The sequence below is a fragment of the Geotrypetes seraphini genome, chromosome 5, assembly GCF_902459505.1.
Source record: "Geotrypetes seraphini chromosome 5, aGeoSer1.1, whole genome shotgun sequence".
In the NCBI taxonomy this organism is placed as follows: Eukaryota; Metazoa; Chordata; class Amphibia; order Gymnophiona; family Dermophiidae; genus Geotrypetes; species Geotrypetes seraphini.
Window position 1 is genome coordinate 157,959,247 of NC_047088.1, and position 15,967 is coordinate 157,975,213.

The window sequence follows — 15,967 nt, forward strand, 5'->3', positions numbered from 1 at the left end:
TTGTTTAATCGCTTAATCGGATTTCTAAGCGATGTACAGTAAAATATACATTCATTAGGAAACAAAAACATTACATACACTAAATTAATTATAATATAAACAAAAGGTAAGAGGGGATGAAATACATTTTTTATAGTAAAGAAAGAACATACAGGGAAAATACAAAAGGAAGTTGGAAAAACAAAAAAAGGCAAAATAATTCACTAAAATAACACTATAAAATAAAATTTAATTAATTTGCAAATGCATCTTTAAACAGAAAGGTTTTTAACTCGCTTTTAAATTTCCCAAACACTTTCTCCTCCCGTAAAAACATGGGAAGCGCATTCCAAATCTGGGGTGCTGTACATGAGAAGATAAATTGTCTTCGTGTACTAATAATTTTTAGCGAAGGAATTGATAAAAGGTTCCGTTCACTAGATCGTAAGATTCTTTTAACTGAATAGGGGATAAGTAACCTAAATAAAAATGCTGGAGTATCGCCATATCCTTCTTAAGGTACGGCGACCAATATTGGACACAGTACTCCAGATGTGGGCGCACCATCGCCCGATACAATGGCAGGATAACTTCTTTTGTTCTGGTTGTAATACTTTTCTTGATAATACCTAGCATTTTATTCGCCTTCTTAGAGGCCACTGCTCACTGTGCCGACGGCTTCATTGTCTTGTCCACTATTACCCCCAAGTCCTTTTCTAGGGTACTTTCACCCATTACCAGCCCTCCCATCATGTAGCTGTACTTCAGGTTATTGTTTCCTAAATGCAAGACGTTACATTTCTCTACATTAAACTTCATCTGCCATCTCGTCGCCCACTCTTCTAATTTGTTCAGGTCTCTTTGTAAATCCTCACAGTCCTCTTTAGTCCCAACCACTAAATAGTTTGGTGTTGTCTGCGAATTTTATTACTTCGCACTTCGTTCTTATTTCTAGATCATTTATAAATAAATTGAACAGCAGCGGTCCGAGTATCGACCCCTGTGGAACATCACTCATGACCCTCCTCCAGGCCGAATAGTGGCCCTTCACTCCTACCCTTTGCTTTCTACCCGCCAACCAATTTTTGATCCATCTGTGTACTTCTCCTTCCACCCCATGGTTCTTCAGTTACCGTAGCAGGCGTTCATGGGGTACCTTGTCGAAGGCTTTTTGGAAATCTAAGTACACGATGTCTATTGGGTCCCCTTTGTCCATCCATTTGTTTATTCCTTCGAAGAAGTACAGTAAGTTCATTAGGCACAATCTTTCCTTGCAGAAGCCATGTTGGATTGTTTTTATCAGTTTATTCCTTTCTAGATGCTCATCGATACTGTCTTTTATCAGCGCTTCCTCCATCTTCACCGGAACTGAAGTCAAACTTACCAGTCTGTAGTTCCCCGGGTCACATCTCGATCCTTTCTTAAAGATGGGCGTAACATTAGCTATCTTCTAATCCTCCGGGATCAAGCCTGTTTTCAGGGATAGATTACAAATCTGCTGTAGTAGTTCCGCTATTTCCTCCTTTAGTTCTTTCAATACCCTAGGGTGGATTCCGTCCAGGCCTGGAGATTTGTCAGTTTTTAATCTATCTATCTGCTTGTATATGTCTTCAAGGCTTACCTCCATGGATGTTAATTTTTCTGCTTGATCTCCTTTGAAGATTTTTTCAGGTTCCGGCACTTTGGATGTGTCCTCTTTTGTAAATACTGACAAAAAGAACATGTTTAGTCTATCTGCCACTTCTTTTTCCTCCTTCACCACTCCTTTCCTATCTCCGTCATCCAGCGGTCCCACCTCCTCCCTTGCCGGCTGCTTCCCTTTAACATATCTGAAGAACTGTTTGAAATGTTGTGCTTCCCTGGCTAGCCTCTCTTCATATTCTCTCTTTGCTCTTCTCCACCCCCATCCCCCTCATTCTAAAATAGGTAACCATTTCTGACACTTAAAAATTCATAGAATACTGCTGTTCTGCTCCATATTCATGGTGGCATGCTGCTTGTTGTTTTGTATAGAGTATACATTGTCTATGCCTTTAAGATGAGATTGTGCCCTTGGACTACAGATTTGTGTAATATTGCAGTTCTTTGTAATGTATGGCAATTCTCTGTTGCTCTCTAAGCATATTGAGCTAGCAGCCCCTCCCTCCCCCATTTCTTCATTGACAGCATAGGAGAAGTAGCTCACTGATCTACCCAGTGCATGCTTGCAAAACAACTGTAATTCCATGAAGTCTTTTTATCCAATCTTCCCACTACTCCTATTGTAAACCATACCATTATTTCTCAGCATATACTGACATTACTCTTCCAGTTCCATGAACCCAGGGTCCACTGGTTGAGAACAATTTCAAAAGCATTTTGTTCCAGCGAGACTGAAAGATACTATGAAATGCTACGTGGACAATGATGAGGAAAAAGTAGAGGTGTTTAACAAATGCTTCTGTTCTGTTTTCATCAAAGAAAATCCCAGAGTAGGACCTCAGATGGCTGATAAAGGTGCATCTGAAAATGAAGTTGATATTATACCCGTTTCTAAACAACTTGAAAAACTGAAAGTGGATGAAGCTATGGGGCCGTGTAGGCTGAATCGAATCGAATCAAATTTTTTTTTCCTGAATTGGGCAGCACTACCTAGCACTGTGTAGTGGAATGAGGAACCACTGCACCTCAGAAGGATCCAGGAAAAGGAGAAGGAGATTTTTTGGAATTGTGTATATCATCCAGGCTACAACTCTGTACCACCTAAAAGACTGGCTACATCTAAAGCAGAGGAGAAATACATTAAATTTGGCCATCAAAGCATGTGCAGATTGCAGAGCTTTAATGCCTGATAGCTGTAAATTGTCATTAAGCTGGCTGCTAGTTTTCCATCAAGGAACTAATAATCAAACTTTACAATCTGTAAAGAAGGGAACAGTAATTAACATCTTTAAAAGTATTTTTTTTCCTGTACTGTAGAGGAGAAGCAAAGGACAATTTTAAATAAACTGGTAATCTATATATGAACTATTGAGCTATTTCTTGTGTCATTAATTGGAACTAAAGTAAAACTTTGTTTTTGGTTCAAGTTGACAACTCATGTGGACTATGGGCTAGATTCACAAAGAAAACCAATCGTGTACTGATCGGTTTGCGAGCCCTTTGCGACCTGATTTCCCTCCGACCCGTTTCACTAACTTGTGTAGCGATCCGATCCCAATCCATGCATGCAAATTAGTAATATCCCATACAAAATAGCCAAGCGATTGATTCACTAACATTTACTTGGCTATTTTGAATCAGGTTTTACTATTGTCAAACCTGACTGCTGCAGACCTGTCAGTAATTAAGTTACCTACAGGTCTGCAGGTTTTTTGACAGGCATGCCTGTCTTTTTTATTCATTTTTTTTCCATGGCACAGATATTTTGCATGTGTTACACACGCAAAATATCTGCCCCATAAAAAAAAGAAAAGACAGGCAGACCTATCAAAAAACATCTGAGGGCCCCCCCCAACAAACTTGATCCCACCCCCGGCGACCCACAAATAGCAGGATAGATGCCTACTCCCTCCTGCCACCACCCGATGCTGCCCTACCCACCCGTGTGAATATGGCAGGAGGGATGCCAACTCCCTCCTGCTACCAACCGACTCACCCCCCGACTGGCACGGCACTCACCTCCCCCCTGACCGGCACTGCCCACCCTCAGCACCATAAAGTTGGGAGCAGGAGGGGCGCTCAGTCCTTCCTGCTCGGTAGGCCTCCCACCCCCGGCCCGGCCCACCCCCGGCCCAGCATCCCAGTACGTCCAAGTTGAGAGCAGGAAGGGTGCTCAGTCCCTCCTGCTCCTCCGACTCCAGCGATGCATCTGCCTGGGCCTTAGGCCCCGCCCAGGTGTATCATGTGATGCACAGGGAGGAGCCTAATGCCCTGATTGGCTCAGCGGCCCCTCCTAAACTAGCCCTCAATCTAGCACCCATAAGTTTACATGTACTCTCATATTACAGTAAACTACTGTACATACTGTAATATTTTATAAAGTCAAATGTGCAAATACATGACTTTATGAAATAGGCACAAATTAAGAGCATGAAATCGTATAACTAGTTTCAATTTTATAAAATTATCCTTACTGTGTATGTTTTCCCCTAGATTCTTTATTTGGTGCCTAGATTTGCAGGCCCAAATTTGGGCACACGTCTAAGATGCACATGCAATTAATTAACAAGCCCCTATCAATTACTGGATGCTAATAACCAATTACTGAAATTAATTGGCACTTGTTAATATTTGTGCATATATCTGGCTGTGTACTATTCTGTAAGGCATGATTCCTAACTCAGCATGCAGCTCAAAAGGGGGTGTGGCCACGGGCGTGTCAGGATCATTCCTAAATGTGCTTATAGTTATAGAATAAAGTCTCATTGCACTTAACTTGGGCACCAGCATTTATACCAGGTTTCAGCAGCTGTAAATGCTGGCACCTAAAGTTAGGTACAGGAATTGGTGATATGGCCTAGATTGCCTATACCACAGTTCTTCAACCGCCGGTCCGCGGACCGGTGTCGGTCCGCAGGAAATTTTTGCCGGTCCGCACAGGACCGGCAATATTGACTCATTTCAACTTCCTGCCGGTCCGCGCAGGACCGGAAAGATCAGCATCGGAAGCATGCGCTGGGCCGGAGAGATCTTGGGGAGCCTCCGACAGTGGCTTTCTCCCCTCTCTTCAGCTCTCCTTTACCTCCCAGCGCAGCGATTCACGAAGGCAGCCTCGGGGCTTTTGCTGAGTCGCGGCTGCCTCTGATGATGCAACTTCCTCTTTCCTCAGAGGCGGCGCGACCCAACAAAGGATCCGAGGCTGCCTTCGTGAATCGCTGCGCTGGGAAGTAAGAAGAGCTGCTGGGAGGGGAGAAAACCACTATCAGAGTCTGGGAAGCTGCTGGGCAGGGGAAAAAAGGGCCAGCTGCTACTGGAAAGGGAGAAGGAGAGATGCTTCTGGGAGGGGAGGAGGGAAAGGAATCTGGGAAGCTGCTGGGCCAGGAAAAAAAAGGGACAGCTGCTACTGGAGAGGGAGAAGGAGAAGGAGAAGGAGAGATGCATCTGGGAGGGGAGGAGGGAAAGGAATCTGGGAAGCTGCTGGGCCAGGAAAAAAAAGGACAGCTGCTACTGGAGAGGGAGAAGGAGAAGGAGAGATGCTTCTGGGAGGGGAGGAGGGAAAGGAATCTGGGAAGCTGCTGGGCAAGGAAAAAAAGGGACAGCTGCTACTGGAGAGGGAGAAGGAGATGGAGAGATGCTTCTGGGAGGGGAGGAGGGAAAGGAATCTGGGAAGCTGCTGGGCAAGGAAAAAAAAGGGACAGCTGCTACTGGAGAGGGAGAAGAAGGAGAGATGCTTCTGGGAGGGGAGGAGGGAAAGGAATCTGGGAAGCTGCTGGGCTAGGAAAAAAAGGGACAGCTGCTACTGGAGAGGGAGACGGAGAGATGCTGCTGGGAGGGGAGGAAGGGAAGAGAGTTACTGCTGGACAGGAGGAGGAGGGAAGGGAGAATGAAAAAAGGAAGGAAACAGCTGGCAGAGAGATTAGAGGAGGGGAAGGGGAGACACAGGTATGAGAAAGTAGAGAGATTGATGATAGGAAGGGGTCAGCAGAAAAATAAGCAGAGGGACAACGATGATAGATCTGGTGTAGGAGAGATAAAAATGAAGAGAGCAGTGAAGATGGAATGAATCATGTAAAAAGGAGAGAGGGGCACAAGCTGGATGGAAAGGGGAGAGGGACATAGAAAGAAGACAGATACCATATGGAAGGGGCAGATGCTGGATTGAAGAGACAGAGAGAGTGAAAAAAAGATTGAAAGCAGAAACCAGAGACGACAAAAGGTAGAAAAAAATAATTTTATTTCTATTTTGTGATTAGAATATATCAGATTTGAAATATATATCCTGCTAGAGCTGGTGTTAGACATAACTGGGGACTGCAAAACCCAGGCAGTGCTTCTTTAGCTTCCAGCTGGCTTAGGGCGCTCTCTGACCAGGGGGCAGTTGCCCTAGTTGCACTCCCCTAAAACTATTCCTGTCATGTGTTACTTCAGTATTCTGTTAGCATGATATTTCTGTGTAGCATTCTGTAATAATTTGGCTTGTTCAGTTTTTTTGATAGTAGAGGGGATATATGTTAAGGGGAGGGGAGACAGGGGTTTTGTTGATCCTTGCTCTGAATTATTTGTATTTATAAAATGACAATTCTACAGAATATTGTTTCTTTTTATACTTTAATAAAATACATTCAATATAAAATCATAACTGAGGCTTGTGTGGATGGGATCAGATGATTTGTGGGGACCGAGCTCGCGGAGATGGGGCGGAAACGGGGTTTTTAAATTTTAGTCCTAGTAGTTTGCCGGTCCACAAAATAATTCTTTTTTTTCTGCCGGTCCACGGGTGTAAAAAGGTTGAAGAACACTGGCCTATACGGCGCTGATATTGGTGGCTGCCTCAAAAGCGGCTGTTGATCACATGTCAATCACTGTATACAGAATCGCTCCTCCGGGAACTATAAGTGCCAGAAATATAGGCCAGGGTTTTCCAGGCCTATATTTCCGGTGCCTATTTTTGTCATGAATCACACTTACATAGGCGCTTTAGGCTGCCTAATGCCACTTCCAGCATTAGCCATGCCTTGTGTACAAACTTTTACTATTGTTTTATGGATGCTCTGTTGTGACATGTTCATTACTTGTTTATTTTTATGATTGAAAATAAATAAAACTTTTTTGAACTTAAAAAAAACAAAAAAAGTGGCCTAAAACACCTGTGGAGGCACTGTTTGTAGAATTTCCCCCTATAAGCAATTCTATAAAGGGTATGCACTCTTGATAGAATTGTGCCTAGTGCTGATTTTTTTTCTGACACTGAATTTTGAGCACCATTTATAGAATTCCCCCTTCTATGTGTGTGCTTTCCTGGGAAATTTTTATGAGCCTCTATTTTCGCACATAAAACATTGTAAAAAGAAGTCTTACAAAGTTACCCCCAATCTGTACAGGTGAAATAAGTGTTTCCATTTTTACATAGGTCTCCATCCAGTTCTATAAATAGGCACTCACTGGTACGTGCCCCTTTGCATGAGGAAATGCAGAGAACAGTAGCACCTATGCTTGTATGTGCCCTAATAGCTATTCTATAAGGGTGTGTGTGAATGCTATCCTGTGCAAATATAAAGGGAGTCTATGCATAGGCAAGATATGGCTGTGTTTTTCCATACACAGAATACTGTATATCAGATTTGTTTAAACTATGGGTTGGATCCCCTATAGGGTCAAAAAACCTACATTTGCGATCATGGCCTGGGTGTCTCTCCATAAGTGCACCTCAGGGGGGTCACATGATTTCATTTGGTCGCCATCATGAGGCCATGGCCACAAAAAGATTGATCAGCACCGGTGTTAAGTCATGCACACTCTCATTGCAATTAGGCATCTACATTTACCTCAAGTCTATAGCTGGTGTCACTACAAGTGCATAAATGTAAAGCACAAGAGAGCCAGATAATGCTAGTACACTTCCCCCTCCCCATTCGCGGTTTTGGCAATCGCGATTTCACATATTCACGATTTTTGGGAGAGGGGAAAAAAAGAAAAAACCCCCCATAGTTTAGCCTTCCCACCAGCGTCCCGGCCTTACCTGGTGGTCTAGCGGGCTTTCGGGACAGGAGCAATCTTCCTACGCTCCTGTCCTGTGTAGATCGCCAATAGGAAATGGCTGTGGGGAATTCCTGTCGTAGTCTCGAGAGACTACGGGAACTCATGGCAGCCATTTCCTATTGGCGATCAGCATGGGGCAGAAACGTAGGAAGATCACTCCTGCCCCGAAAGCCCGCTAGACCACTAGGTAAGGCCAGGATGCTGGGAAGGAGGCGGGGGTGGGTCAGAGCCGGACCAGAAGATATTCGCGGTATTTCACCATTCGTGGTCCAGCTCTGTCACTATCCCCCGTGAATCCGGAGGGAGAAGTGTTAGTCTATAACCAAAACAGGGTACATTTGTAGCACTGGAGTGCCTAAAACGAGGCACCCACTTATAGAATTTCTACCTATATGGCTTCATTTGTATTAATGCATCTTAAAAGAGTTCTGAAAGAAAGTCTGAATTGATGCCCCTCCAGTTCCATAACATGATACAATTAGAGCAAGTGAGTTACCTTAATCTGCAAGTTGAGCTGATATAGTGCTATATAGATGTAGTCAGCACTTACCAATCTCCCAAGTGTGCAGGTCATTGACCTCTTTCTGACCAATGAAATACCAGACACAAGCCATCCAGTGGGCAAGCAAAGCAAACATGGACATAAGCAGTGTGAGGACCACAGCACTGTACTGTGAATACCGGTCCAGCTTCTGCAGCAGGCGGAGCAGTCTCAGCAGTCGGACTGTCTTCAGCAGGTGAACGCCAAAATACTGCAGAAAGACAGAAGACTTCCAGAGTCAGAGCCTCAGATCTCTTTCTGCCTCTGTAATGAGTCAATGCTGCGTGCCAGTCATGTAGTACTACTGAGTGTGTTTACTGAGGCTGCTATCAGATTGCTAGCTGTGGGTAACTAGGGTTACCAGATGTTCGGGAAAACCCAGACATGTCCTCTTTTTAGAGGACTGTCTGGGTGCCCAGACAGACTTTTCAAAACCTGTTTTTCGAGATTTGGAAAGCCCCGACCTCCCGGCCGCATCTGGAGGGCCTCTGAGCATGCGCTGACATCACAAGCATTTGCGCATGCTCAGAGACCCTCCAGATGTTGCCCGGAGGTTGGAAAACAAAGACAAGGCTTTGCGGGGGGTGAGGCTAGAGGCAGAATGGGGTGGGAGTGGAGGTAGACTGGGGTGTGGCTAAAGGCGGAACAGGGCGGGGGCCACATGTCTAGGTTTCTTCGGACAAAAATCTGGTAACTCTATGTGTAGCAGCCATTCCCTTATTACAGTTGACAGAAAATAAATTCCACTCAGGGTGTGATTTATTAGGGCTTTTAGCCTCTCTCTGTGTCCACAGTAAAAAGGTTAGTGAATCAAAATTTTAGACTATGGCTATTATTGTAGAAACATAGCCATGTGTAATAGCAGCACTTGTGTATATCAGTTTCAGAAAACTGTTATTTGCATATGGCAACCCACACCACATAGAGATTTTATAGATCTGGGTGTGGCTTGGGTGAAAGTAAAATCTGTTTGGTCAATATAAAGCCAGCAGTGTTCAGCATTTTTTTAAATGCAGCACAATGTGACTAGCTAGATTAGGCCTGGATATTCAATACTTGGCCATATCTTGATATTGGTACTGAATATCTGGGTATGACCAGACATGTCTTGGCCACAAGATCTTATGTGGGTTCCAGTCAATATTAAACATAAACGCTCTCCACCCCATGACCCAATCCACCCTCCCAACCTCACTGAACCAATCAAGTATCTCCTTATATGACCTGATTCTTCTCCTCCCCTCAAACTAAACATGCTTTCTCATCTCAGTAAGCTTCCTTGGTGTATCTCACCATCCCTGCTGGTCCAGTGGTTATGATGGGCAGGAGTGAACCCTATTCGTTCCTGCGTCTAGTGGCACTGGTGGCTCTGATATTCGTTGCCAGCACCCGCACAGCAAAGCAGACATAGTTAGGACTGCTGTTAGGTATGGCTTTATCTACCTACTTGCTATATGGACAGTGGTATTGGATATTGCTGGCACTATCCTGATTCTCCACGACACCACTTGGGTTTGTAAGATGTTGAGCAGTATATCAATTTTTTTAAACATTAAATATTTTAAACATTAATTCCCCTCTCTTGCCTGGTTTCAAGATGGCAGGTTAGTGCCATTATTAAGCTACACTGCCCAGCTAAGTACTGTTGAATATTGGAAGCCTGCCTGCTAAGCATGATTTAAGCAGGCAGGAACCTGCTTAACCTGGGCACATAAGTGGAAGTACTGACATTCTGTACATGCACATATGCAATTGGCACAAAAATTACCCAGTGGTACTATAGAATTGCCCTTTGTACGTACAGTCAGTGGCACTGAATATATGTATTGGCCACTTACTCCCATTGCTATCTAAGAGGCCTAAACTAAATGTATAATACTTTATCCATCTGCGGCTGATCATGGCTATCCAAATAATTTGAAAAACTGCCCTTGCTCCATCCAATATTCAGATCCCTAGTAAATGGTTTGTATTAAGTCAGTGTTGAAACTTCAGCCTGGCATTATCCACATAAGGGCCAAATATCTGTGAAATGTATAAATGGCTTTAAATATTGACCAAAATGAGTATTTCAGTCTCAGAACCAGTTTAATAGGTGAGCTAATGAGGCGTTGGCTTGGGACAGGCTGCATAAAGGGTGTCAAAATTCCCTGCCTCTGACAGCACCATTTCAGGAGCCTGCATGTCCCTTCCCTCCACATGGTCAGCAAAAAACCCCACTCCACCGTGTGTCTGTTTGGTGGGGGGCATCACTGCAGAGATGGGGGCACCAAAACCCACCGAGAGACAAAGGGCTCTTAAATAAGTAGATAACACAGTGTATAGAGAAAGAAACACTGGAGATTAGGAAAGATCACTATAGATTGAGGGCTCAAGGGCACTGCTTATTTATCCTTGTTTTTTGAAATAGAAAAATTATTTATTTTAGGTATTTATATACCACCTATCAAAGTTATCTAAATGGTTTACAATCAGGTATTCAAGCATTTTCCCTATCTGTCCTGGTGGGCTCAAATCTGTCTAACGTACCTGTGGCAATGGAGGCTTGAGTGACTTGCCCAGGGTCACAAGGAGCAGCATGGGATTTGAACCCACAATGTCAGGGTGCTGAGGCTGTTGCTCTAATCATTACATCCTTGGATGATAAGAAAGCAGTGAACAGTTGTCTTTAGTGTGCCGAAGATGGTATTCTACTTACCACATTGACGCTGAATGCATAGAGAAGGTCAAAGGGAAGGGCAGCAATGAGGTCCACAAAGAACCAGGTAGTTGCATAGTGTACGCAGATCGAGCGGGGATCATACACCACCTGCCCAGACTTGCTGACATAAGTTGTACGGAAATTTAACAGAATATCTAAAGGCACAAGAAAATAAAGAAAAGGGATATTAAGCACCCGGGCAATAACATGGCGGCGGGTTTTAGACTCAGTACAGACCTTCAATGCTGGTTCTCATGCACAGTTGTATTGTCAAGGTCTGTTATGGGAGCAGGTTTACACTAAGCCTGCCATGTTGGCAATTTTATATCCATGTAAAGTTTACAGATTTTCAAAGAAGAAATGACTTGGTTTACTCCACCAAAGTCTACCCACAGATATAGCAGGGGCAAAGTACATGGGTACTTTTCCACTCACATTTGTACTGTAGCAGTGAATTATCAAAGAAAATCTACCAGCTAATTTGCTTTGGCTTTACCTGCAAAGAAAGATAGCTGATAGAAACTATCAGGTTAATACTCAAAAGCACTTATCTGAATAATGGCAACTGCTTTATGGATAAGGGCACTAAGAACATAACATAAATGTGTCTGTACTGGGATAGGCCAAAGGTTCATCAAGCCCAGTATCCTGCTTTGGTCAAGTTTTACAGATTTCTGCAGTAAACAAGCTCTGTATGTTTTTTTTTTTTTTAACACAGTTTATATTGAATACAGGACAGCACTAATGATTGCAAATTTCAACTAGCCTATATTGTCAGCTATTTACATGGCTGCATTGATGGCTTATAACCTAATATAGTTACATAATAAATGACGGCAGATAAAGATCCGAATGGTCCATCTGGTCTGCCCAACCGTGCCCTTTCGTTAAATTACTAATTTAAATTGTCCTTTTTCCTAGCTATTTCTGGGCCAGAAACCCAAAGCTTTGTACTGTGCTTAGGTTCCATCTACTGAAGTCTCCGTCAACGCTCACTCCAGCCCATCTAAACCATCCTAGCTGTTGAAGCCCTCCCCAGCCCATCCTTAATCAAATGGCCATATACATAAGAACATAAGCATCGCCTCTGCCGAGTCAGACCATAGGTCCATCATGCCCAGCAGTCCGCTCCCGCGGCAGCCCCCCAGGTCAATGACCCGTAAGTGATCTATTACTATAAAGCATTTTGTATTGTACAGTAACCCTCTAATTGTACCCTTCAATCCCCTTTTCTTTCAGGAACTTGTCCAAGCCCATTTTGAAGTCCAAAATTGTACTCTGCTCTACCATCTCCTCTGGAAGCGCATTCCAGGTGTCCACCACCCTCTGAGTGAAGAAGAACTTCCTAGCATTTGTTCTGAATCTGTCTCCCTTCAATTTTTCCGAGTGCCCTCTAGTCTTTGTTGCCCCCGCCAGTCTGAAGAATCTGTCCCTCTCTATACCCTTCATGATCTTGAAAGTTTCTATCATATCCCCTCTAAGTCTCCGCTTTTCCAGGGTAAAGAGCCCCAGCTTCTCCAGTCTTTCAGCATACGAAAGGTTTTCCATGCCCTGTATCATTTTTGTTGCTCTTCGCTGGACCCTCTCAAGTATCGCCATATTCTTCTTAAGGTACGGCGACCAGTATTGAATGCAGTACTCCAGATACGGTCGCACCATCGCCCTATACAGCGGGAGGATAACTTCCTTGGTTCTGGTAGCGATACCTTTTTTGATAATGCCCAACATTCTGTTTGCCTTTTTTGAGGCCGCTGCGCATTGTGCCGCCAGTTTCAGGGTTTTATCCACCATAACCCCCAAGTCCTTTTCTAGGTTGCCTTCCCCCAATATCATCCCCCCATCGTGTAATTGTACATCGGGTTTCCTTTCCCTATGTGCTTAACTTTACATTTCTCTACATTGAAGCTCATCTGCCATTTAATTGCCCACTCATTCAGTTTGTTCAGGTCCCTTTGAAGTTCTTTACATTCCTCAACTGTTCTAACTTTACCGGAGAGTTTTGTGTCGTCCGCAAATTTTATAATTTCACACTTCGTCCCTGCTTCCTGGTCATTAATAAATATATTGAACAGCAGCGGTCCCAGCATTGACCCTTGCGGGACACCACTCGTGACCCCTTTCCAGTCAGAATAGTGACCTTTTACTCCTACCCTCTGTTTCTTGTTCGCCAGCCAGTTTCTGATCCATCGTGTATTTCCCCTTCCACTCCGTGGTTCCACAGTTTCCTTAGTAGGCGCTCGTGAGGTACCTTTTCGAAGGCTTTCTGGAAGTCCAGACCGTGCAAGTCTGCCTAGTACTGGCCTTAGTTCTTCAATATATACCATTATTTTCTGATTAGAGATCCTCTGTGTTCATCCCACGTTTATGAACTCTGTCACTGTTTTCCTTTCCCCCCACTTCCCTTGGGAGCACATTCCAGGCATCAACAACACTCTCCGAAAAGAAGAATTTCCTAACATTACTCTTGAATCTACCACCCCTCAACCTCAAATTATGTCCTCTGGTTTTACCATTTTCCTTTCTCTGAAAAAGATTTTGTTCTGCGTTAATACCTTTCAGATATCTAAACGTCTGAATCATATCTCCCCATCCCTCCTTTCATCTAAGGTATATACTGTATATTCAGAGCTTCCAGTCTCTCCTCATACGTCTTTTGGTGCAAACTTCCTACCATTTTTGTTGCCTTCCTTTTGGATCGCTTCAAGTCTTCCTATGTCCTTTGCCAGATACAGTCTCCAAAATTGAACACAATATTCCAAGTGGGGTCTCACCAATGATCTGTACAGGGGAATCAACATCTTCTTTCTTTTACTGGTGTTGATGTCCCTATACAGGCTGTTGGTGAGGCCCCACTTGGAATATTGTGTCCTGTACAATGGGCAAAGTACCCATCATCATATGCACTTTGGGCCATGCATTTTTGGCCACAAAAACAGGAAAAAGATGATAAAATTACCACAGATAGATGCTGATGTACAGTGGCTGGAGCTCCCTCTGGTTATTTACTTTGTAGGTCCATGCAGAATAAACCCTACAATCATTACCAGTGGTGCGTTCACTTGAGTCAACAGAGAAAATGATATAAAATCTTTTCAGGCCTCCATAGTGAAAGGCAGTGTATTGACAGACGTGGGAGTAAGGAGATAAATGATTAGTCTGATAAAAGTTGGATTATGTGATTTGAAATATTCCGGCCAGAAAAAGAGCCCAAACTGTCCATTGTTGTACACGTGGCAATACATTTCCATGTTAGCAGTGATAGGTTTGCTAGGAAAAATTATCTGTGATGTCTTAATCTGAAAATAATTCTTTCAAGTGAAAAGACAACTGCAAAATACTGCAAGCCTTATGAGTAAAGTTTCACTCCGGGAGAAAATGTTTTATTTTATTTGTTGTACAATAAATAGAAATGAAAATAATAAACCAATGATACTGTAAACCAAGATGACTCATATCCTGCTGTGGATATTTATGGTCTAAACTTCATGCTGTCAGGAGACAGCATGTCTCTATTCCTTGCTTAATTTGTTTGCCATGTGTTCCCTGGTATCATTCCTAGCCCCATTTAGATTATACAATAGTGCATGATTTGTGGTACATTTCAGTAGAGCACTATAAAGCCAGGCACATATTTTAAAGCATGTACAAACCAACATGATTCTCACATTTTTTAATATTAGATATTGAGGCTAAGGCCTTTGTTTTACAAATATATTCACTTATATTTATACATGCATAAATACCAATTTCAGAAAGCTGTTATCCAGATATCCACGAACAACACCAAAAACAAAAAACTTGTGGAGAGTAGATGTCGAAAATGAAGATTTTATTAGAACAAATAAATAATCCACATAAAAACGTCTAGGGCCTGTACCACTGGAAACAATTGTACCCAACACGGTCCGTGTTTCGACACTATTGTTTTCTTCAGGGGTCCTATGGATGAAAATAAATGAGTGTAACATGATATGTTTCTTGATGTGTGCTTGATGAAAGTTTAGTGGCATTAAAAGTAAAATTAAGACCTTGTGAGTGAAAATTGTGAAAAATAGGCAAATATTAATGTGGAAAAGGTGACTAGTGCCATTTCCTGGAGGATAAAAGACCTCTAGAGTGATGTAGATGGTATGAGTGAAGGCTAAGGATAAGTGCAGAAGTGTCAAGGTGATGGTCAAACGTGATCCAACATGTATTTATTGTCCAATATGTAAACCCCCAGGCTTCAAGTGAACAGCAATATACATAAAGCCCTAATGACCTAGAGTGGGGATAAGAATGTTTTGGCAAAAAAAATTCAAACGGAAATACTTAAAGGGATACACTTTTTTGCCAAAGCATTCTTTATGTTTCAATGCCATTTTGAATGAATGACATGCAGGTTCTTAGAGGACTGTTTACAATGAACGCATGTAAGTTGACCAAACAAGTCAGCAGCGCAACACATGGGTGTATTTTGGTCCTGATGAAGCAGAGGTGAAATGTGGAAGCTCCATTGAGCTCCATTACACTAAGCGGAAGTTGCCTCCTCAGCTCTAGTGCCAGCTTCGCGGTTTAGGTAAGGCCAAACTATTTGTGATTATTATATATAAATTTAAACAATAACATAAGAACATAACATAAGAACATAAGCAATGCCTCTGCTGGGTCAGACCAGAGGTCCATCGTGCCCAGCAGTCCGCACACGCGGTGGCCCAACAGGTCCAGGACCTGTGCAGTAATCCTCTATCTATACCCTTCTATCCCCTTTTCCAGCAGGAAAATGTCCAATCCTTTCTTAAACCCCTGTACTGTACTCTGCCCTATTACGCCCTCTGGAAGCGCATTCCAGGTGTCCACCACTCGTTGGGTAAAGAAGAACTTCCTAGCATTCGTTTTAAATCTGTCCCCTTTCAACTTTTCCAAGTGTCCTCTTGTTCTTTTATTTTTCGAAAGTTTGAAGAATCTGTCCTTCTCTACTCTCTCTATGCCCTTCATGATCTTATAAGTCTCTATCATATCCCCTCTAAGTCTCCTCTTCTCCAGGGAAAAGAGACCCAGTTTCTCCAATCTCTCAGCGTATGAGA

The 15,967-nt window shown here is 43.1% G+C and overlaps 1 protein-coding gene across 1 annotated transcript in view; it reads right to left on the bottom strand.

Annotated features, from left to right (window-relative positions):
- Positions 1-15,967, bottom strand: part of LOC117360399 (potassium voltage-gated channel subfamily H member 8-like) — a 559,270-nt gene that overhangs the window by 283,002 nt on the left and 260,301 nt on the right. Inside the window, exons 7-8 of the mRNA XM_033944108.1 lie at positions 10,899-11,056; positions 8,210-8,411 (exon numbers count right to left, since the gene is read on the bottom strand). Coding sequence (XP_033799999.1) covers positions 8,210-8,411; positions 10,899-11,056 — 360 coding nt within the window. The remainder of the gene's footprint in view (positions 1-8,209; positions 8,412-10,898; positions 11,057-15,967) is intronic.